This window comes from Neolamprologus brichardi, chromosome 5, assembly GCF_056152115.1.
Source record: "Neolamprologus brichardi isolate AB-2024 chromosome 5, ASM5615211v1, whole genome shotgun sequence".
In the NCBI taxonomy this organism is placed as follows: Eukaryota; Metazoa; Chordata; class Actinopteri; order Cichliformes; family Cichlidae; genus Neolamprologus; species Neolamprologus brichardi.
Genome location: NC_142108.1, coordinates 33,049,155 through 33,074,108, shown reverse-complemented (window position 1 = coordinate 33,074,108; position 24,954 = coordinate 33,049,155). Strand labels below are relative to the sequence as shown.

Below are 24,954 nucleotides of genomic sequence, written 5' to 3'. Positions count from 1 at the left end.
AATGCAAAACTGACATTTTAACAAGTCCTAAATTTAGGGGTCTCTTTTACTTTTGTAAATTTTAATTTAAGGGTCTCATTATCCATTAAATTTTTTTATTTTCATAGTTTTATCACAGCTTATTTGGGTCATTTCTACTGATCACGAAAATAAACTGTCTTCAACAACTGTTGAGGGGACATATTTTTGGAATTCCAATTACCTTAATCTGTATGACAAACAGACAAATCATCATGAATAACATGAGCATTAGAGAAATTCTGTTTAGTTATTTTTTAAGCTGCACACTTTTCTGAATGAACAGATATTGTGATCATACAAAAAAGTCAAAATGTATTATTCTAACAATATCTCAGTAGGACAGTATAATTACTGTCAAAGTCCAATATGGAATATCTCAAGCAAGTTTTAATTAATGTAAGCTCAAAGTTAGGCAACAGAAGTAAAACATTTTACTGTTTTTGGTGCATTTAAAAGAGTTTACGCTGTCCTTGAGCAGGAAGAAATTATTAATCTGGCATAGAGGTGAGACCGTTGTGCGCCTCTGCATATGGGCCATTTTCTTTTCCTTGTTGACCTGCAAGAAGGACATAAAAATATTCAAGAAACACACAACTACACTGGCAATACACTCAGTGGATATGAACAAAGTCTTTATCTTCTTTGACATAAACAGAGTATAAGACCTAACACGAGTGAGCTATACAATTTTTTGGATATTCCTGCCAACAAATGATGAATGTTGATATAGTACATAAGTAAAACTCACCTTTCTTCAAACAGTATCTTCCAGCCTTAATCAGAACCACAACAGCAACAACAATAAGAGCACCAATGAGTATGCCAGCCCATACAGGGAACCCTGAAACAGGAGAGAAAACATTATTCTAACCCTCAGACTGTGACTGCATGTCAGGAACAAACAGCAGGTTTAAACAGAGCTCAGTGATCAGCGATTGTGGTTCAAGAGTTGGGAGTTCGCCTTGTAATCGTAAGGTTGCCGGTTCGAGCCCCGGCTTGGACAGTCTCGGTCGTTGTGTCCTTGGGCAACACACTTCACCCGTTGCCTACTGGTGGTGGTCAGAGGGCCCGGTGGCGCCAGTGTCCGGCAGCCACGCCTCTGTCAGTGCGCCCCAGGGTGGCTGTGGCCACAATGTAGCTGCCATCACCAGTGTGTGAATGTGTGGATGACTGGACGTGTAAAGCGCTTTGGGGTCCTTAGGGACGAGTAAAGCGCTATACAAATACAGGCCATTTACCATAAAAACACTTTTCATTCACTACACTTACTTCAGCTAGTAGCAATTATTTCACTTTCAATTTTATGTGTAAAATTTGGCTACAATGGGAGCCCATGGCACACATCTTTTTGTCTGTAGAAACCTTGTTGTATTTAAAATATGTTGTGGTAAGGCAGAGGTTTAACAGTGTGCAAATCTGATTATTTTTTAAAAGGCTGTCTTGTTGTCGTCGTTTTCGGACAGTTTCCACTGCCTCAGTTCTAGGTATGCATTTGACGAGAGAGACCACGTCGAAGGACACTTGTTTCATCTGGATCCAGTGTAGGTTTCTGGACCTTGTTGGTGAAGCCAGTGGAGTTTTTAATGTGATGGGGCACAGTAGCGGTTTTTGATAGAGGCAAAATGGGCGGTTGCCCAAGGCGGCGTCGCGGTGGGGGCGGCATCATGGGCATCTCCTAAAAAAAGTTGCTCGTACTCATGCTGCACCGACATCGTGCCAGTGCATTTTGGGAATTTCATAGACACCAATCGGTTTTCTGGGAATAAGGGCGCCCTCTGTTTGCAAGGTGTGACTGTTGCTTACGGCACAGGGAGGAGAGGGCGGGGCGGCAGGCGATTCACTGGCTGGCTGGAGCAGATCCTAATAACCAACCCGCAAAATAAAACAAAATAAAAACAAACCAACAAACACGAAAACACCAGACATTATGCTACAGACTTATAATTTGCACCGATGTTTTTTCGAAATTCCAAAAAGTGAGCGCGAGAGCCCTTGATGCACCTGCTCACTGCTGAAGTCAAAGTACACTTTATTGTCATCTCTGCTATATATAGTACAGTACATAGAGAGACAAGATGACGAGGCTCCAGTTACAGCAGTGCAAGTAAACAAACAATAAATATAAGAAGAGTAAAAAAATAAATATACACTTTAGGATTAGGGGAAAAATCAATAACAATTTAAAATTTATAATTTACAGTTTGATGTTTTAAAGTCTCACACACAACCTGTCGACAGGGGAGGGGGGCCGGCTGCTTCCAAATACAGCACGTTTCATTCATAATGTTAAGATAAGAGTTAAGATAAGAAAAGTTCAAAGCCATCAGGTGCTCAGTTTAGAAAAAAAGAGAAGAGAAGAGGAGGAGAAATGAGCAAAAGATGCAGGTAAGCAGATGTGTCATTGGATAATGGCAGGTCATCCTGAAACAATCAGAATCAGAATCAGAATCAGAATACTTTATTAATCCCTAAGGAAATTATGTGGGTGACAGTTGCTCTAAGAAGAAATTCTAAAAATAGTAACAGTAAAAGACTAAACCCAAACAATACATTATATTACAGATTTAACACATTTAAGAAATACCACTAATATATACAGATCACTCAGTTATAAATATCAAGGATTATCAGAGGTGATTATACATAAATATCAAGAAAATTGACAAGAATATTCCAGAGTAGAAAAGAGCGTGTGTAAAAAGGGTGTAACTATTGCAGGGTTCACAGTGTGTTAGATGGAGGAGTTTTACAGGGAGAGGACCCCATGCAGGAATGATTTCCTGTGTGTGTCAGTGGTGGTTTTTGGTAATCTCAGTCTCTCACTGAACGTGCTCCTGCGACTAGCCAGTATGTCATGGAGTGTCATCTCTAGACCCAGCAGTCTTAGCTAATTATAGGCCAATCTCCAACCTTCCTTTCATATCAAAAATCCTTGAAAGAGTAGTTGTCAAACAGCTAACAGATCATCTGCAGAGGAATGGTTTATTTGAAGAGTTTCAGTCTGGTTTCAGAGCTCATCACAGCACAGAAACAGCTTTAGTGAAGGTTACAAATGATCTTCTTATGGCCTCTGACAGTGGACTCATCTCTGTGCTTGTCCTTCTTGACCTTAGTGCAGCATTCGATACTGTTGACCATAATATCCTATTAGAGCGATTAGAACATGCTGTAGGTATTACAGGTATTGCACTGCAGTGGTTTGTATCATATCTATCTAATAGACTCCAATTTGTGCATGTAAATGGAGAGTCCTCTTCACACACTGAGGTTAATTATGGAGTTCCACAGGGTTCAGTGCTAGGACCAATTCTGTTTACATTATACATGCTTCCCTTAGGCAGCATCATTAGAAGACATAGCATACATTTTCACTGCTATGCAGATGACACCCAGCTCTATCTGTCCATGAAGCCAGATAACACACACCAATTAGTTAAACTGCAGGAATGTCTTAAAGACATAAAGACTTGGATGGCCACTAACTTTCTGCTTCTTAACTCAGATAAAACTGAGGTCATTGTACTCGGCGCTGAAAAGCTTAGAAATATGGTATCTAACCAGATTCTTACTCTGGATGGCATTACCTTGGCCTCCAGTAACACTGAAGAACCTTGGAGTCATTTTTGACCAGGATATGTCCTTTAACGCACATATTAAACAAATATGTAAGACTGCGTTCTTCCATTTGCGCAACATCTCTAAAATTAGAAATATCCTGTCTCAGAGTGACGCTGAAAAACTAGTTCATGCATTTATTACTTCCAGGCTGGACTACTGCAATTCATTATTATCAGGATGTCCAAAAAACTCACTGAAAAGCCTTCAGTTAATCCAAAATGCTGCAGCAAGAGTACTGACAGGGACTAGAAAGAGAGAGCATATTTCTCCTGTTTTGGCTTCCCTTCATTGGCTTCCTGTTAAATCCAGAATTGAATTCAAAATCCTGCTCCTCACATACAAGGTCTTAAATAATCAGGCCCCATCTTATCTTAATGACCTTGTAGTACCATATTACCCTATTAGAGCACTTCGCTCCCGCTCTGCAGGCCTACTTGTTGTTCCTAGAGTATTTAAAAGTAGAATGGGAGGCAGAGCCTTCAGTTTTCAGGCCCCTCTTCTGTGGAACCAGCTTCCAGTTTGGATTCGGGAGACAGACACTATCTCTACTTTTAAGATTAGGCTTCAAACTTTCCTTTTTGCTAAAGCATATAGTTAGGGCTGGACCAGGTGACCCTGAATCCTCCCTTAGTTATGCTGCAATAGATGTAGGCTGCCGGGGGATTCCCATGATGCATTGAGTTTTTCCTTTCCAGTCACCTTTCTCACTCACTATGTGTTAATAGACCTCTCTGTATTGAATCATACCTGTTATTAATCTCTGTCTCTCTTCCACAGCATGTCTTTTATCCTGTCTTCCTTCTCTCACCCCAACCGGTCGCAGCAGATGGCCGCCCCTCCCTGAGCCTGGTTCTGCCGGAGGTTTCTTCCTGTTAAAAGGGAGTTTTTCCTTCCCACTGTCGCCAAAGTGCTTGCTCATAGGGGGTCATATGATTGTTGGGCTTTTCTCTGTATCTATGAAGCGCCTTAAGGCGACATTTGTTGTGATTTGGCGCTATATAAATAAAATTGAATTGAATTGAATTGAATTATTATCTATGACTGTCCTTATCTTGGACAACATCTGCCTCTCAGACACCACCCTAACGGAGTCCAGCTTCATCACCACAACATTACTGGCCTCGTGGATCAGTTTATTTATGACCCGGCCTTCGCGGTCTACGTGGGCCGGGTCCTCAGAAGGTCGGGTAGGCCGGAAGTAAACGGCTGTGAAATTGGACGGTCTAGCCTTCAGATTTGTGTCACTGCCGTCTCGGTGGAGTTTAATAAACTCAGCCGTCTGCTCCTTGCTATCTAAAATATAACAGGACACTGGCATAAATTCTCGACCGTCTCACACTTCTCTTTAATCAGTTTTCTATTTGACGTTTAGTCAGCTGTGTGAAAACCACCTGGGGGTTTAATAAAGTTTTATTTTATCTAATCTAATCTAATAACTTTAATCTCAGCCAAACCAATTTACTCACGAACAAATAAAACACTGAGGGGCAGAGGGGGTGTTCGCCCAGGGCACCAAACAGGCTAGGACCGCCACTGATGAGGCATGTTCCTCACAAGGGGAGCTAGGATAGTGGTGAGGTGCTTGGAAATGTTGCAGGTGGCTGACTTAACATTGCTAACAATGGGGCAACACTGGAAAGAAAATGTTCCCTCTAAGGAGCACATAAATGACACATGTGACAGGAGTTAGTTTTTTTTAGATTTAGATTATGTTATTTGAAATTAATCAACACCCCCGAGTCTATGGAGGACCACAAGAGCCACGCGCATCGAAATAAAAAATCCTGTGCTTAATTAATGAATTGTAGAATAAAATCTGCATTTGTAAATTCATTTTTGAATTCCAATTTAATAAACTGATTTTTAAAATGCTTTTTAAGTCTTCATTTCAAAAAACATTTTCGAATTGCACTTTAATAAACTTCATTTCAAAAACCTTTTTCGAATTGCACTTTAATAAACTGCATTTCAAAAACCTTTTTCGAATTGCACTTTAATAAACTTCATTTCAAAAATCTTTTTCGAATTGCACTTTAATAAACTTCATTTCAAAAACCTTTTTTGAATTGCACTTTAATAAACTTCATTTCAAAAATCTTTTTCGAATTGCACTTTAATAAACTGCATTTCAAAAACCTTTTTCGAATTGCACTTTAATAAACTTCATTTCAAAAATCTTTTTCGAATTGCACTTTAATAAACTGCATTTCAAAATCCATTTCCCTTTCCTGTTCGCTCAGGGATTAACATGTGGATTAGCATTTGGATTAGCAGTTGTATTAACAACTTCATTTTAAAAATCCTGCTGCTATTCAAATGAGCCACACCGTGGGATGTAAGGAGCTCTCTGATTGGTTGGTCAGACACAGGCTGTCTGCCAGCCTGGATGTTTCTAGCTCATAGCTTCGCCCTGCTAAGAAGCCTGTGTGCTTGTACAAAGGCCGTTCGACCTCGGGATTTACACTCGGCTCGACACGGATATGTGAAGAATGAAGGGACCCTGCAGCGAAACGGAGAGCCCAACCTCTGGCTGAGTGCCTGTTTACAAAGTCTGACCACCTGTGAAGGTAACGTGCTAACGTGGCTAACGCTAGCATCACCGCACGTAGCCCCGTTATTTTAAGGTCACCTTAGCTTATGAAAGTTTTATGTCGCAGCAGTACAAGCTAGCTACGTGTTTTGTAAGCTGCTGTGCTCTTCACAAATAAAGCTGGAAGCAGCTCAAACTATTAGAACCAGCACTGAGGCCTGTTACATTTTTACAGTGTTAGAGCAACGGCTGCAGCCTACAGCCTTTAAACTAGCGATTAAAATGCTGACAGTAAACTCGTCAGTCCAGATGTTACCACATTACTTTGTGATACTTGTGAGTTAAAACAACTGAGACAGGCTGATTAAAATAACAGCTTTCAGTTCTCTCATTCAGCATATAAAGACTGGAGATCACACTACTGATTTCAGCTCATTTAATATGTGAGTGCACAGATTCATTCTCAACTGGACATAAACGATGATCAAAGGTTGTATATATGATGAAGTCATCAAACCCCAGCCTGTAACACAGTGCGCTGAATCTTAGCTTTGAATGTCCAGTATATTCTAATCAGTGCAATCTAAGCATTCACTGAACCTACAGTATCTACACCTGTGTGGCAAATGTGTGGTAAAGATACAGATAATGAAATTTAATTATTAATACAATATACGTCATGAGAAACGAAAGCTGAAATTGATTCAGTTTAGTACTTTTCTCTGTATGCTCTGTGATTATAAAGGCCTTAAATTCTGTGATATATATATACTGTAAATGATTTTCACAGAGGTCTTAAAGTACTTAAATCACTGCTGATAGTCTGGTTGTTTATATTTTCACATTTTTGTGTCTGTAGGGCTGTTTGATGACAATTTGGACTCCTCTGGGAGATGAGGACACACCCACACCTGTTCCATACTGCAGCCAATGATGGTGTTACGGCTCTGAGTCAGCTTTGGGCCATCAGACGCACACACTGGAAAACCAGCACCTGGACTTCATGCAGGAGAGACAGCCTCAGTGATGATGGACTCTGCATCGTCTATTTTACCTCCTAATCTCTTTCTCTTTAACACACAATTAAAATCTTAGTGAGGAAGTCTCTAACTTGTACACATTTGTACTTTTACTTGTTTTATTAGTTATTTTTAAGAAAAGTAAAGTTATTCACAAAGTTTTTATTCTTCTGTATTTATTCTTTTGTATCATGTACCACAATCATACTGAACTATACAGACCTGGTGAATTGGAGAAAAAAAAAATCATATATGAATGAATCATTCAGCTTCAGCAGTATTTCTAATCATCTTATGAATTCCAGTCTAATGTCAATTCACTGTTTGAGTTCAGTCTTGGTCTTAAACTCCAGAGAATACCACCTGGTTCAATTTTTTCATCTGATTATTGGGAAAACAGTTTTCTTCTGAGAGATGCTGCTAGAGCTGAAATAGAGCCCAAAGAAACAACAAAGTTTAGTGCCTCTGGATTTTCCATGGAAAATTGTTTTATCACTCACTCAGGTGACTTCTCCAGTGTCACGGATAAGTGTTGAAAATATCTCCCACTGGAAACCATTGTGTCCAGTTAAAGTCAATCGACTTTTTCAAGGAGAGTTGTTAGATGCTGTGCTCATGAGGACAATGGGTTTTAAACTTGCAGCACAACACAAAGCTGAAATACTGGATCAACGATCAAAACACATTGAGCAGAATTAAGTCAAAATGTAATATCCTCATATGATGACACATCACACATGATCCAGCATTGTTCTAAGAATGCAAACTTTCTTATTGGAAGTTTCCACAGCTGCCAGAAAGGGACAGATTTCTGGCTGGTCTTAATGAGTGGTCGTTGCTCTCTTGTTTTCTCTGGAATTGCTGCACGAAGGATGTAACACCCATGATAAGTGCTGAGGTGTATGTCCTTGTCAGAAATGAGCAATGCTCAGCTTCCAGGTAAGGAGAAGTGGAACCAGAAGATATTCAAATGCATCTCTCCACAGCTGCTGATGAATTCTACAAAAAACAAAGTTTGTTAAAAACATTTGCAGGTAAATCAACACTGATTTATCACTGACATCCATTTACTCAAAAATTACTGACAAGTGGACAACTAGAATATATAGTTTATAATTTCAACATTGTACTGTAAAAAATGGAACTTTATATGACAAATGTGGTGTGGTGCTTGTGGAATTTTTAACAAGGACCCTACAAAAATTTACAGTACTCATGCTGCCACACCTCTGATGGCTAGGTGTGCAGTTCCTGCTTTAAATGCATTCACTTTTAAGATTAAGAAATCTAAGTGATAATAGGCCAGAAATGTTTGAACTTGCTTATGAACCTAAATCACTGAGGCCATCCAGCTTTATTTGTGAAGAGCACAGCAGCTTACAAAACACGTAGCTAGCTCGTACAGCTGCGACGTAAAACTTTCATAAGCTAAGGTGACCTTAAAATAACGGGGCTACGTGCGGTGATGCTAGCGTTAGCCACGTTAGCACGTTACCTTCACAGGTGGTCAGACTTTGTAAACAGGCACTCAGCCAGAGGTTGGGCTCTCCGTTTCGCTGCAGGGTCCCTTCATTCTTCACATATCCTTGTCGAACCGAGTGTAAATCCCGAGGTGGAACGGCCTTTGTACAAGCACACAGGCTTCTTAGCAGGGCGAAGCTATGAGCTAGAAACATCCAGGCTGGCAGACAGCCTGTGTCTGACCAACCAATCAGAGAGCTCCTTACATCCCACGGTGTGGCTCATTTGAATAGCAGCAGGATTTTTAAAATGAAGTTGTTAATACAACTGCTAATCCAAATACTAATCCACATGTTAATCCCTGAGCGAACAGGAAAGGGAAATGGATTTTGAAATGCAGTTTATTAAAGTGCAATTCAAAAAAGGTTTTTGAAATGAAGTTTATTAAAGTGCAATTCGAAAAAGGTTTTTGAAATGCAGTTTATTAAAGTGCAATTCGAAAAAGATTTTTGAAATGCAGTTTATTAAAGTGCAATTCGAAAAAGATTTTTGAAATGAAGTTTATTAAAGTGCAATTCGAAAAAGGTTTTTGAAATGCAGTTTATTAAAGTGCAATTCAAAAAAGGTTTTTGAAATGAAGTTTATTAAAGTGCAATTCGAAAAAGATTTTTGAAATGAAGTTTATTAAAGTGCAATTCGAAAAAGGTTTTTGAAATGCAGTTTATTAAAGTGCAATTCAAAAAAGGTTTTTGAAATGAAGTTTATTAAAGTGCAATTCGAAAAAGGTTTTTGAAATGAAGTTTATTAAAGTGCAATTCGAAAAAGGTTTTTGAAATGAAGTTTATTAAAGTGCAATTCGAAAATGTTTTTTGAAATGAAGACTTAAAAAGCATTTTAAAAATCAGTTTATTAAATTGGAATTCAAAAATGAATTTACAAATGCAGATTTTATTCTACAATTCATTAATTAAGCACAGGATTTTTTATTTCGATGCGCGTGGCTCTTGTGGTCCTCCATACAAGTCATTCTGAACAACAGAAATCTCAAACCACAGGCCGAGGGGGCGGTGTGGCAGCAATTTTTCACACCAGCCTATTAATCAACCAAAGACCAAGACAGACTTTTAATTCATTTGAAAGCCTGAAAGCTTAGCCTCGTCCACCCCAGCTGTGAAACTCAGAAACCAGTCTTACTTGTTATCATCTATCGTCCACCTGGGCCTTACACAGAGTTTCTGTCTGATTTCTCAGACTTTATATCTAATTTAGTTCTGAGTTCAGATAAAATAATTATTGTGGGTGATTTTAACATCCATGTAGATGCTAAAAATGACAGCCTCAACATGGCATTTAATCTGTTGTTAGACTCAATTGGCTTCTCTCAAAATGTAAAAGAACCCACCCACCACTTTAATCACACTCTAGATCTTGTTTTAACATATGGCATAGAAACTGAACATTTAACAGCGTTTCCTGAAAACCCTCTCCTGTCTGATCATTTCATAATAACATTTACATTTACAATAATTGATTACGCAGCAGTGGAGAGTAGACTTTCCACCGTCACAGTAGACGTCTTTCTGAAAGCGCTGTAACTAAGTTTAAGAATATAATCCACCCACTGTTATCATCTTCAATGCCCTGTACCAACACAGAGCAGATACTGTATCTCCTGTGAAAAAGAGTCTCAAATCAGACGTACTTGATTCCCTGGTATAACTCCTTAAAGCCTGAACATCTTACTATTCGTCACTGATTGAAGAAAATAAGAACAACCCCAGGTTTCTCTTCAGCACTGTAGCCAAGCTGACAAAAAGTCAGAGTACTGTTGAGCCAACCATCCCTTTAACGTAACGTATTAACAACAACATAAAACCTGGATGAGAGCAACAACTTTTCTGCTTCTTAATTCAGATCAAACTGAGGTTATTGTACTCGGCCCTGAAAATCTTAGAAATATGGTATCTAACCAGATTCTTACTCTGGATGGCATTACCTTGGCCTCAGTAACACTGTGAGGAACCTTGGAGTCATTTTTGACCAGGACATGTCATTCAATGCACGTATTAAACACATATGTAAGACTGCTTTCTTCCATTTGTGCAACATCTCTGAAGTTAGAAATATCCTGTCTCAGAGTGACGCTGAAAAACTAGTTCATGCATTTATTACATCCAGGCTGGACGACTGTAATTCATTATTATCAGGAAGTCCAAAAAACTCAATGAAAAGCCTTCAGCTAATCCAAAATGCTGCAGCAAGAGTCCTGACAGGGACTAGAAAGAGAGAGCAGATTTCTCCTGTTTTGGCTTCCTGTTAAATCCAGAATTGAATTCAGAATCCTGCTCCTCACATACAAGGTCTTAAATAATCAGGCCCCATCTTATCTTAATGACCTTGTAGTACCATATCACCCTATTAGAGCACTTCGCTCCCGCTCTGCAGGCCTACTTGTTGTTCCTAGAGTATTTAAAAGTAGAATGGGAGGGAGAGCCTTCAGTTTTCAGTCCCGTTGCAGCACATGGCCGCCCCTCCCTAAGCCTGGTTCTCCTGGAGGTTTCTTCCTGTTAAAAGGGAGTTTTTCCTTCTCACTGTCACCAAAGTGCTTGCTCATAGGGGGTCATATGATTGTTGGGTTTTCTCCGTATGTATTATTGTAGGGTCTACCTTACCATATAAAGTGCCTTGAAGTGACTGTTATTGTGATTTGTCGCTGTATAAATAGATAAATAAATAAATTGAATTAACTGAAATGCTGTTAATAATGTGAATGCACAAATCGGAGCAGCATCATCTGAAAACAAGTCAGAAGACACAAAAACTAATCACTGTGGGTGTGTTAGAACTCAAAAACTAGTTTAACCTATTGAGTAAACACTTGTTTATCATATATTTTATCATTTTGAAATTTGTTCTTGATTTACGTTATTTTCTGGGGTTATAAGGTTTATTTGTAGGTTAATAAATGCTTAATTTTTTTTATTTTTTATTTTGGTTTATCTGTGTAAGTCAGCCAGAAAGAACTGTAGGACCATTTTCTATAAACAAAGGGACTGGTATGGGACCAGCATACACTAAGGTGGGCCTACGTTTTTTCTGTTTGTTTGTTTGTTTTTTAAAATCACACCAGGAGAAGCAGCAGGAAACAACATATAATGAATCTTTGTTTACTGCTCGCCAAACTGGTTAAATAAACCGTAAAACGCAACTTTCATGTTTTGGGCATTTTGATTTATGGATCTCAAGGATCACCATCGGACTAAAGTTATTGGATCGTCTTTTGGGGAATTTAAACGGACTTGCTGCTTGAGGCCTGGATTAACACGCCACTCATTCATCAAAACTGGTGAGTGATATTATTGTTTAAGCTGTAAAGGAAAACGGTGAAGCTATTAAGAGTTTGAAAAAATATTTTCACTACAAAGACTGATGAACTGAGTTTTGATGTCCCAAATTGATACATAATTGGATAGCTAACTGAAATATGCTGACACGTGTTGTGGAAATGTTTGCTCCCTGGAATCAACATCTGTTAAAAGAAGACATGTTTGTCGATTAGGGCTGTGCAATATGATGACATTAATACATCAATCGTTTCATATTATACGCTATCGTTTGTTTAATGGTGTCGCAAAATACACTGTTTATGGTCATTTTTCCCCCCTTTTCTACCACCTACACAAGAATCATATGAGAGAGAGTTTACGTATGAGAAGGAAAGAAAGAGCCGCCAGGTGCTCAAAATAAACCTTAGAACAGGCTTTTCCCCGCAGCACGCCGTGAAATAAATACTCACAAAGAAAATGGCGGCTCTTACAACTTGTGTCTAAAAATGTATAGTTTCATGCATCGGTCACTCAACTCCAGGTACACGCCGAGCTGAAAACACTTCACATAAGTCGAGTTGCCTGAGATTCACAGAATATGCACTATTTGGTGAGATATATCGACAAATGTCTTAGTTCAAGTTCGAGTTCAAAATATAAACAAGACTCAAAGTACATGGAGAAAATCTTTGTATTAATGACATCACATAAAAATGTCAATGAAGTGTCTTGTGAATTTGTTAAGTTTATTAAATGCTACCATGATGCAAATGATTTGCAAGAATCCTTAAGTTTGCAACTGCCAGAAGAAGTTAAAAGGTTAACTGTGCATTTTCAGTCCAAGGTGACAGCATTCTTTGTTTTTATGGACAAAGGTTTGGTTGCAGGAAGCAGACGATCCATAAACTGAACACAACAGTAACGCTCTTGATGTTCATCCAGATTTTCAAACTCGAATTTCATCAATATCTTCTTTACACCTTAAAGCTGCTGCTGACAAGGCAGTGCTCATGGAGCAAGTTGCAGCATTAAAAAACAAAAATACCAAAAAAAATTACATTTTTTATTGAAGTTCAAGAGGAAAAGAAAATGAGAAATTAGACTTGGAAAGCTTCATGTCTTAAAAATAAACTCAGTTTGTGGCTCTAAATGATCTGATGGAACAAACTCTTATTTTGAAAGAGGGCACGTACAGGAAATGCCTAGGTTAAATCCTTATGCTGGTATATTTGTTCCAATAGAAAGAGATCACTCTGTAATAAATACTGCATCTAAATCACAAGCCATCATCCCCAAGCAAAGTCAAAAATAACCTCAGATGGTGAGATGATGGTAAAGGTTGATGCTTCAGCTCAAGCGACGCAGCAAACACAGCTTCAATCTCCTACTTTGACTGAGAACTCTCAGAATGAGATTGTTAACAACATGCAAAGACAAAATGAAATCACTATTCTACTTGTAAAACAAAACGTATCTTCTGTCCTCCCAGCCAGAAATATCCTTGTGCTTGATGGAGACCCTTTACAGTATAGATTATTTATGAATGCCTTTGAAAACGGTAGCAGAAGCTAAAACTGATAACTGGCGTGATTGTTTGAGAGTAGTTCATTAGGGGGCAGCCTAAAGACTTGGTGCATAGTTGTCAGTAGGGATGGGTACTGGTATCCATCCCTACTACCGTTTATGACTACTGTCATAAACGGTAGTAACCAGACCGAAAAGCAGCGCACATTTCGGTGCTTTATTTTTTCCAGAGCTGTGATACACTTTGAATTCTAGCCCATCATTTTACGTTTCCGAGGATAGTAGGCAAGTCCAGGTACGTACGTTCTTTTAGAGCAGAGCTACAGATTAAAAATGCCCAAGGCGAAGCGGTCAAAGTCTGGCTGTACTCCACAGCAAAAGATGCAAACTCAGCAGCTGCAACAAGTGCTTTAAGCTGATACTGTGATACTGTCAAAGGAGGTAACACCTCAAATCTGATGAAACACCTGGCGATGCATAGCGTTTCTTTTAAAAGCTGAGAAATGCGCCGTATTTGATAGCTTGCTGCGAGACCTCACACCGAGCACATCTACTGTGGGTGTGGTGCCTGTTATTGGACCCGGAGTTAGCAACATCCCCCAAAAACCCGAAGAGGAGAGTCCTGGCCCCTAGCCCTGCCAGTGTAGCAGAAATGATGAGGATGATGATGCAGCAGCAGCCGTTCTTCTCTGCGTGAGTAGCTTAATGTTGTTCGTGTGTAATTTACGTTGAGTAGGCTAACCACGTTATTACATTAATGCATGTAAGGTGAACTAGCAAACACCATCATAGCTACATGCGGCTGTCTTCTTGTTTGATGGCAGATACTCCCTTCACCCTGGCCAAAAAGGCTAAAATGACCAAAGAAAAAGTGGAAAACAGTTAAACATGAGAAGTCTTTGGACAAAGTTTGTGTTTTTTCCATTGTTTAAGCACTGCTTCCAGCCAAGAGTGATACCATATATGCCCTATAGCTGCAGAAAAGGCTAACATTGTTATCTTTTTACAAAAAAAAAAACCCAGCTGAACATGAGAGGTTTTTGGACAAAGTTTGTGTTCTTGATTCTTTAAGCACCGGCACCGTTTCAAAAGTACCGGTTTGGCACCGGTATCGGATAAAACCTAAACGATACCCATCCCTAGTTGTCAGTATTTACTTCCTGAGCAGGGCTATTCCAGAACTAAAAATCTTCCTGAAGAACATTTTGGAAATGAAAGTAAAATTGCACACAAGAAGATGTGAAAGGTCTTCAGTCATTTTCTCCAAGGATGTTCAAATCTAACACAACAAACTGTTTATATGAAGGAGCTGGATTTGCCTTTGAACATGAGAATGATTGTTTTGAAACTCCCATACAAACTGACTGAAAAATGGAGAGCTGTTGCTTATACGCTGCCAGAACGAAATGTTTACAGAGCAGTGTTCACTTATCTGGTTGCCTTTATAATAAAACAAGTGAAAGTACCATCATTTCCAGTGTTTGAGAATATCCAAGACTCACAATCTAGGAGCTCTAAAGTTTCAAGTTCCAGTTTTTCCACAAATTTCAGCACAGTTCCAGGAGTCAAAACTCAATCAACTAAAAACAAGACCACCTCCACTGTCCTCCATAGTTGCTTGTTTTCTTCACAGAGTAATCATTTCTTGTAGAAATGTATGCCGTTTAAAGCTAAAATGCATCAGCATAAGTTGACTTTTATCAAGGAAAGGGGAATTTGTTTTGGTTGTCTGAAAGCTGGCCATACAATCAAAAAGATTGTAGGAGTCATTTGGATTGCAATATGTGTCACCTAAAGCACCCAGGGGTTCTTCATATAGCGCAAAAGGAACCAGGTGCATCCTCAGAACAAACCCAACACACGACAACCTCCCATGTTAACTTCTCAACTGCAACCTGTGGTGGCAGATTTCTTTTCTCATATATTAATCACATATTTTAATCGTATCACATTAGTAAGAGTAATATCACTTTCTCACTTAGTTGTATTCATGTGCACTACAAATGGGCCTTATGCTCTACACACATACTTGACACAGTGAGGCCATTGTTAGTTCATGGGAGACATTAAACAGATAGTGAGACTCCTGTTTATCAGGGATGTAAACCCTTAGGTGAAAGCCAAGCAGAAAACAAGGTCATAATTTTAAGGATGGGGCTGAAGGTATAGGCCCCCGGTGAGAGGGGCCAACATGTAAGCGTTCTTTGTCTGTCTATGCATTGAAAGATGTTAGGGTGGCGGCCAAATTTCAGAGATGATCCTAGTGTTTTGGCTGGGATGTTTCTCTCCATATTGCAATATGTTATTAAACCATTTCGAAACGCTCACTGGATGTGTTGCAGGTTATTTAAAAGTTACACGACATTTCCCGATTATCTATGAAGCCCACATCATTTCTGGGACACCACTCAGACAGCCAGCAATTTATAGAGAACATGCGGCTAAACATGTCACTCCTGGTCCAACTGGGGAGGGGACCAGAGAAAAATACAGAGTCTGACATTGGTTAAATTTCCCTCAATGTCACCTGCTCTGGTCTCTGGAGGACAATTGTCTGTCTTTACCTTCAAATGTCTCAGAACACAATCACCAATTACCAGAGTTTGATCCCTGGCAGGTGTGTCACCGAGTGGAGAAAAATGGTTAGATACATGTACCAGGAGCTTCTGTTTAGGACTACGCTTCCTCCTCACTGTCACCCAGCCATCCTGTTTCCCTGGCTGCTCAGGACAATATGCTGGGCCTATGCTACCTTCAGCTGCACCGGCTACAGGGGCCTGGCTAGCTACGGGTTGTTCAAAGCTGCGACATCGAGTCTCCAATTCAGTAATCCTCCAGAGCTGCAAATAGGCTACATTTATTACAAGTATCAATTTTACTAAAGGAGGCTGAGGAGTAACTAGACGTCTCACACACTGAGCAGGAAAGTGCAGGAGGTACAGGTGAAGAATCCATGCTGCTAGTGAGTCAGCTACGAGTCAAGCTAGCAAATCCCTAAAGACATAGTGAGTGAATACTGTGACTATATTTAGCGAGTGAATCAACAGAGTGCTTCAAGTTAGGGCATGTGAAAATTATACTATGAAATAAGACGTTAGATATAAGTTTTTAATTAAACTGGCTACACAGATAAGCTACACAGAAACACCACTGTGTCGTAACAGCAACAAAAAATGATACTCTAGAGAGAGCCAACACCAAGTGAGAGCACCACCCAGAATGTGAATATGATGCCATTAACGTTTGAAAATTAAAAATAAAGCAGAGTAAGATTTACCATGAGAGTGTTATTTCAAGAGCCTGTGAGCATGCTCAGGTTTAAAAAGACATCAAGATATTGGTGTGAGCTTTGGGTGTCATGTGATAGTTCATAAACAAATCAGTCACAACAGCAATGTTCATATTTTATAATATACAGTATATTTTTGTGAGTTTAGTTTTTTAACATTAGGTTAGGAGCTGACAGCTTTTTTTCAGCATGCACATCGTCTCTACTGAAGCCAAATCTTTTTTTTTATGTTCATGTTTTCATAATTTAGCTTTCAGCCTTTCCTCCCAGACCACATTCTTAGTGTTGAATCTAAGCACATATTCATACTTTAATCTTCAAACTTCTTTGAAGAATTATATCCCACTCACCATCATGCAGACAGATCTCTGAAGAAATCCGATGCCATTTTTCCATCTGTTTGGCTACACAGCGATAACAGCCAGGCTCAGTCACAGTAGTCTGGACGATGACGTGGAAGCGACCTTGTTGTTCTTCATCCTGCACCGTCTTAGAAGGAAGTGTTTTGTTGTCACTGTCCCTCCACTCAACTGTAGGTTTAGGAGAAGCACCTGGAACTTCACACTCCAGCAGCCCCTTTTCTTTAAGTATTGTGACATACGGTTTTGGAGCTGCGCCTGTGAGCACATCATAGACAACAAACAACAGTGTTAACAATGTAACAATATGACAAGTTATCATCAATTGTTTCTACTGTTTCTGCATAAATTAGTTAGTTTGATAAAGAAAAAGCAATGCAGAGTACCACCTTAATCCTCCAGCATTGTTAACGTGAGTCTGTAAAGTTTTTACCGTACATAACACTCATACCTTATAAAGAGATGAGTTTGGGCAAATTTGCAGAGAAAGAGAGAATGATGCATTAGAGCAGCTAGTCTATATATCCTTTGGTTGCAATCAGGGGCGATTCTAGGATTCCTTGCAATTAATATTAACAGAATATGCTACTTGCAAATCCAGTCTTTTTCATCTTTGATGAACATCAAAATTTTACCTTTGAAAATTATATAATCAGTTAAATGACCTATTATCAGAATTATTTTGAATGAATAATCACAATTTTCAATATAATACACCACAAAGGCTCAGTTGTGTTGACCACAATTTTCAAAGTTATTTTAAAAACTATTTGTACCATATAAGAGAAACAATAACAGTGGAGCTACTCATGTCATGCTTATGTTTGGAACTTGGGGGGTTTACAGGGTTTGTTTGGAGGTGTGGTCCTCAACTTTTGATCAGCTGTAAAACAGCCAGTTTCAGTTTAAGCGTTGTTTTCAATAAATTGCATGCTCATTCCCATGTCTTGTTGCATGGTCTACTTGGAACCTTGTTAAGAAATATGATTTTCATAAATAAATAAATAGATAAAAAAATCTATCAAAATATGATTTTTTTGCCCTTTTTCAAGTGGTCATAAACTTTTGATTGGGACTGTATGTTGTGTTGTTATTCATCTCAGGTTGAATTTGCCTAATTTTAAACTGTTTCTGTTGTTACACAAACCTTACAATTGAGGGAGTACTTTCTTTTTAACCATGGCTTCTAATAAACAAAGGGAAAAAAACAACAGTAAAATAAAACTGAGTCTTAAAAGAGATGTGATCTGTCCCATGTTCTCTAACAAGGCAATGCAAAAAAAGTTTCAAAAATATATGCATCAAATAATTTAAATGTAATATTACAGCATTAAGTTTGATTATGCTGCCCAAACATAAACCAAATCATCAAATAGAAGCTGTAACTTGGGTGCAAACAAAAGCAGAGGAAAGACTTCATATCGTCTTTTTTCATTTCTGCCCCAGGGCAGCTGTGGCTACAACCGTAGCTGCCTCCACCAGTGTGTGAATGCGAGAGTGAATGAATAGTGGCATTGTAAAGCGCTTTGGGTGCCTTGAAAAGCGCTATATAAATCCAATCCATTATTATTATTATTATTTCTTTGCTTTTTGTTTTTTTTAAGTAGAAATACAAATTTTATTTAACATGAGAATAGAATAGCCCTTTGCCACTGTACACAGATGGCGAAACTGTACATGTAAAATGGCTGAAACATCTGAAAGGTATTAGAGATTACAATAAATACTTTTTAAATATTAAAAAATTATAATCCCCGTTAACTATGATTGTCTAGCACACCAACATTGTAGCATGATTTTTTTATGTGCAGATAAAAAAAATAATATTATAAACATTTTTGCTTTAACCGTGGACTGTTTATAAAGATAATCTTTAGACCTTATGTAGTTCTCACCAAAACAGGTACCTGTTTGTCTTTTCCTACTACTTACACGTTCACATAAACACAAACGAGCATGTTAACATCAGTATCGGCACAAACAGGACTCACCTGGAAAGTTTCGGATCTTTAACCTTTTGAAACGCAGAGGTTGTATGCGACCTAATTTTACATGTAAAATTAATAAATGAAGATACTTGATATTCTTCTGTTGAACGGAAACAAAGATACAGTCGTAAAACACGTCGTTTGAAAGCTCAGATATTCTTTTTTCAGTAGATTAACGAATGTCAAAAAAATAATTTACGACATAAAACACTTACGTCTTTATTTACGTCAGTAAAAAGTTAATAATGTTAAGGTTAGCATGTTGCATCACCATTAGAAAGTCGTTAATCGGACCAAAAATAGACATTTAAAGACAAATATGAGCTCGTTTTAACGAACAAAACTCACAGATTAACTTCCGCTCGTTTAAATTCAACCGGGAGTAAAGACATCGAGAAAAAAAGAGAATTTATTCTCTTGTGAAGTTTTATCGGAGTTACAGAAACTTTTAAAATAAGAAGATTAAAAGCAATTTCCAAGCGTTGACGACTAATTTGTACCAATCATTGTCACGTCTCTGATATCAGGAAACACCCACGAGCAAAATTAACCAATCATCATCGATTGCCGACATAAAATAACGACCTCACGACACCATTAATTCAGTCAGCCAATCAGAAAAGAGCATCATTACAACAGCTACGTGGGTGTTTGATTGACAGCTACTCTCATCCAGTAGAAAGTCACCGCAGTGAAACCACTCTCAGTTTGAAGCCGGGAAAACCACCTGTCTGACCATATATGGAAGGTAAAGTAGTTGGCTTCGCTGTTACGATGGAACGAAAACAAATCAAAGAAAAGTATTTAATCTGTCAAAAAATACCCGATTAATGTATAATAAATGTGTGAATCTTTGTTTTAATTATTTAGGACATCGTTTTGAAGTTGAGTTTAGCATCTAGGAACACATGAAGTGTAAAAAAACCTGAATGAATCCTTATTATTTGTTAACTTTGAAGAGATTTTTGTGGAGTTTAGAAGTAATTTGTCATAGATTCTCTGCTTTGCAATTTGAATTAATCTCTTTAATATCTTTAAGTTAATTCAGAATATCAGCATGAAACTTGGCACATTTATTGTAGATTAAAAAAAGATTATATCCTGTAAATTTCAGCCTTCTAGCCCTTATAATGACCGATTACCTGTCTTTAAAATATAAAGTAAAAGGTTAAAAACATCAAGGCTTCAGTGATTTCCTGTATAATCCTCTAACAAATGATCTGTGTCAGAGCTAAAGGTAAAACTAACAGACTACATTAAAGATCACAGATTTTACTTCACATTGTTGAAACAGGCAGGTATCAGATATTTATGGTTTGGAAATTATTACAAAGTTTAGCCTGGTAGTTACAGACATGCATAAGTGCACATGACTGTGAGAGGCTCTAACAAGTTAATACGGGCTCTGAAAAGGAAAAAGAAACAGGTTAGTAGTGGTAGGTTCTCATTAAGTTGGCAGTATAATAAATGCAGTGTTTATAGCTGCATTCACAGAGATTTTATTTTTTTAGGGCACTTCAGATTTTTGATATGGCGCAGGTGCAGGAGAAGCATGCACATGGGAAGGTCTCAGTCTTTTTCACCAAATATTGCAAATATCACTGCAGGTGTGCTGTAGGAGTGATGTGCATGCTGACTGTTTCATCTGTAAATAATCAGCTGGTTTATTACAGCACTCACCAACAACAAGCTCAATGCGGAAGATTTTTTCACTGGGCTTTATGTCTGGGAATATACAGGTATAGGTTCCTTTGTCCTCCAGCCTAGTTTGTTTTAGTCTTATGGAGGCGTTTCCGTACTTCAGCTCTTCTGGATAATGTGAGACTCGACCTTTGAACTCCACATCTTGACCTGGCAGACCATTATTGTAATGTTTGCGATTACGATACATGAACACCTCCTTTCGAGGGACTTCCTTAACCCAGTCAAACAGCATTGACTCAATGTTCTCATTGGTGTCGAGGGAACAGGGTAAAATAACATCATCATCTTCTCGCACAGTCACTCTGGCCACAGGTGTCTCTGAAAGACAAAGCATGTTTTAAACAGGGATAAGGATAGAAGAAAAGTAAGATATGAGGCAGGGGCAGCCAATCAGAAGAGAATTGGCTTAAAGCTCAACGTTTTTATTTTCATAAAGTAAAAACAACTTTCACAAAGATTAAAAACATATAAAAATCACAATGCATTCACAATTAAAACCCTTCTTTATTTTTTCCTACAACAAGAATTCATATTTATTTAGTTTAGTTTCCCGTCATATTTTCCTGTTGTCATCACAGTCCCACCTGTAGAGCCACAGTTTGTATGACTGATTTAAATAGAAGCTGAAGGAGCTGAAGAGCTTGTTACAGGGAGGACTAACTCAGAGATTGGGATAAACTGTTCCAGTAGTGTCCAAGAATAAAACATGGAGCTGGAAATGAGTATAATAGCTCATCTTTACTGCATGTATTACATTACTGTTTACAGAAGTCAGAGGGTGAGGTCCATTAAAGAGAATAAATAAGAATACTGATTTCTGCTGATATGACTGCATCCACATGAAATGCTCCTCCATCCTATCAACACACAGCTCCACCTGAGTAACATATATGTGATGACACTGTATTTATTTTTTTCTGTAAATAGAAATATCGGCTTATTCATGATTAATTTTCTAATCTTAGAAATATTCTGAATCCTCAGCTTTATAACTGTAACAGTTTTCTATAACAGTATTACAGCTGACAGCAGCCCTGACATGTCTGTGAGCTGCTGCTTGGTTTTCTTTGTTCTGATTTTTGTCTTTCTGTTTTTGGCCACACACTCCTCAGCCGACCTACAGGCATTTACTCTGTTATCATACTGTTGTCATGTTGTACCAGCTGTTAGCATTTGACTGCAGCATTTGTGTTGTTTTCAGCCACCTCAGAAGGATTTCATTTTAAAGTTTAAGGCCCCATCAAATACTGCAAGTCACTACAAAGCTGTGTGGAAAGTAGGGCTGCCACAAATGATTATTTTGATAGTTGACTAGTCACCGATTATTTTTGCGATTAGTCGACTAATCAGATCATGCATCCATTGGACGTAAAACGTACAGCTTATTGCACCAGCAGCATCTGCTCCTATATAACTATCATTAGCTTACAGCTTAAAGTGTTTAAGGTATGTGCTAACTAAAAATAAAGACAAGATGATAGTTTATTAAATTTTAATGAAATTTGCAGATTGTTTAGATTAAGTTTAATAAACTCCTTGCTATCTAAAATATAACAAGACACCGGAGTAAATTCTTGAGCATCTCACACTTCTGATAATCAGCTGTCTGCTTGATGTTTATTCAGCTGTGTAAAAACTATAACTTTAATCTCAGCCAAACCAATTTACTCAGGAACAAATAAAATACTAAAAAAAAAAGTCAAACAATAACATTTTTAAGTTATCTAAGTGACTTATGTATCATGTTTAACCTGAGTAGCGAAAGACGGCGGTGGGTTTGAAAACGATCTGCCGGGAGTCCGGTGTTCTCAGCGGCTCTAGTGAGCCTAGCCCCGGGCTAGCTATCGAGCTAGTGGGTAACAGACGTCTCCGAAAACGTCGGAGTGCTTTTGAAAATATGTGGTGTCTTGATAAACTGAGCAGATATTTGAGGTTTACACAGCTACATTCTCGCCTGAAAATAAGTTAAACGTTTATTTTGTGACCCAGAAAGAATAATAAGAGTAATATTAAAACTAACTAGCTGCCGCCATTGTTGGAAACTGAGCTGGGCTGCGCTATGAATTCTGGGACACAGCTTCTTCTTCTTCTTCGGGGTTTAACGGCAGCTGGCATCCTTGTACATGCAGTGCTGCCATCTTCTGTTTCAGTCCGTTATTACACTCTTAAATCCTACTACTTATTCCTGCGTCTTTTGGGATCTTACAAAGCTTCAAACGACGCGTCGACTATTAAATCAGTCGTCGACGATTTTGATAGTCGACGTAATCGTGACTAGTCGACTAATTGTGGCAGCCCTAGTGGAAAGATTGTGAATTAATTTCTGGTTTGGGGGCAAAGATCTTCACATGATTAAGGAGGAATTTATCAACCTCTTAATATCCAGCAGGTCACCAGTGAACCACATGTGCTGGTGTTAGGTGTAGACTGGCTTTTAACTACATGCTAAACAAGCAGAGTTTCAGAAAGTAGAAGATGTTGCCTCTCAGTTCAAGTGTCTCATGTGTATTTTGGTCTTGCAGTTCTTCTCGTATGATATTTCTATTTAAGTGTGGCAAATGCATAAAAAATCCATATAAAGAGGTAGAAGTGAACATAATCCTGCCCCCAACCATCTCACCAGGACCAGGTAGCTCATCAGAGGTTAAAGAAAGTTTCTGTGACAGCAGGTTTCTTCATTTCCACTTGATGGAATATCATTAATTCAGGCAGCAACAGTGTCAACACTGTGAGGCCAAACATTTTTCACTGATAAAGATTTGAAACACATCCAGTCTGTGTCCTTTTCACCAGCTGAGCTCTCAAAAATCTGCCAGTTTGAAGCTGCACATCAGAGTCAGTAACAGCCTCATGTTGATGGGCCACACAGTGTTTTAACTCTGACTGTAAAAACCTCAGGAAATGGAAACAGGGTACAGCCACTCTCCATCCTTTTGGGGCCTGGCTGTGCCACTCCCTTTAAAACTGGCAGCAGGTGGAGCTGTAGTAACACATACAAGGAAAAATGAACTTTATATACTTGCCTACTTATCTGTTTATGGATGACTTCTGTCCTCCTTTTACTAATTAAGGATAATAATAATAATAATTTTATATCATTGTTGATGTATCTGAATCTCAATTGTTTCAGTTTGTAAAGAAAAAATAAAACACGTGTGTTTGCAGGAAACACAAACTGCTAATACGTCACACCTGAAAAAAAAAAAAGTCAGGGTGAAATAATGAGATAATCCGATCGTAAAAAATAAAAAGAACATTTTCATACTGTTGTAGAATTGCCGCACATTTATCTGCTCATTATTTCAACATCATTATTTCAACATCAAAATGCGGATGCGTTAAACGCTGATGTCACAGGTGTAGACTCCGCAGTCATCCACCCACTACAGCAGCAGCAACATCGTTAAAGCTCCATCCGCTGCTGTGAAACATGACTGCGCCTGCACACATGATCAGTCTAAATCAATGAGCTTCTTACCGGATTCAGCAGCAAACGTCAGTCCGGACAAAGTCAGGAAACAGAAGCTCGGAAACAGAAGTGCTAGAAGCTCCATGTCTGCAGAAACCCTCCGAGGATCAAATACGGCAACTATTCTGTGTAACCAAGATCCGAGCCACCCCTCTCATCTCAGCACTGACGCAGTAAAAAAACAGTTTCAGTTTCTAGTGTCTTAAAGCGGTCCGCCATATCTGCCATAATTTCCGGTGTATTACGTCACAATGTCATGGACTTTTAGATTTCACCTTTTTAATATCAGTGACAGTTATACAGAAACGGTGACAGGAGAAAGATTAATGAGCAGAGTCTGTTTATAGAAACAGATACAGGCTGATGTAAGAGAGGAGAGGACCATCTCCCACTGCAGCCTTTATGGTCAAAGCCAGCTGCAGTTTTTGTCTCTTGAAGATTACTAAAATAAAATAAAATAAATAGTTAAGCGTTACTATATTACCTTTGTTGGTTGTTTTTCCCCCCCCCTACATCTGTATGAAATCTGCATAAAACAAAGAAAAAACGATGGCAAGGTAGGTAGGAGTTACCTCTGACTACTTCAAAATAAAAATGTAAATAATTTTATATAATTTCCAAGGATTTTGAAAGTATGATGTTGTGG

The 24,954-nt window shown here is 38.5% G+C and overlaps 1 protein-coding gene across 1 annotated transcript in view; it reads right to left on the bottom strand.

Moving 5' to 3' along the window:
- LOC148102863 (CD276 antigen-like) overlaps positions 1–24,517 on the bottom strand; it is a 65,487-nt gene extending 40,970 nt beyond the window's left edge. Inside the window, exons 1-4 of the mRNA XM_087841229.1 lie at positions 24,318–24,517; positions 20,816–21,157; positions 17,151–17,405; positions 14,861–14,878 (exon numbers count right to left, since the gene is read on the bottom strand). Of these exons, the coding sequence (XP_087697355.1) occupies positions 14,861–14,878; positions 17,151–17,405; positions 20,816–21,157; positions 24,318–24,393 (691 nt within the window). The 5' untranslated portion in view covers positions 24,394–24,517. The remainder of the gene's footprint in view (positions 1–14,860; positions 14,879–17,150; positions 17,406–20,815; positions 21,158–24,317) is intronic.
- Positions 24,518–24,954: the final 437 nt, after the last annotated feature.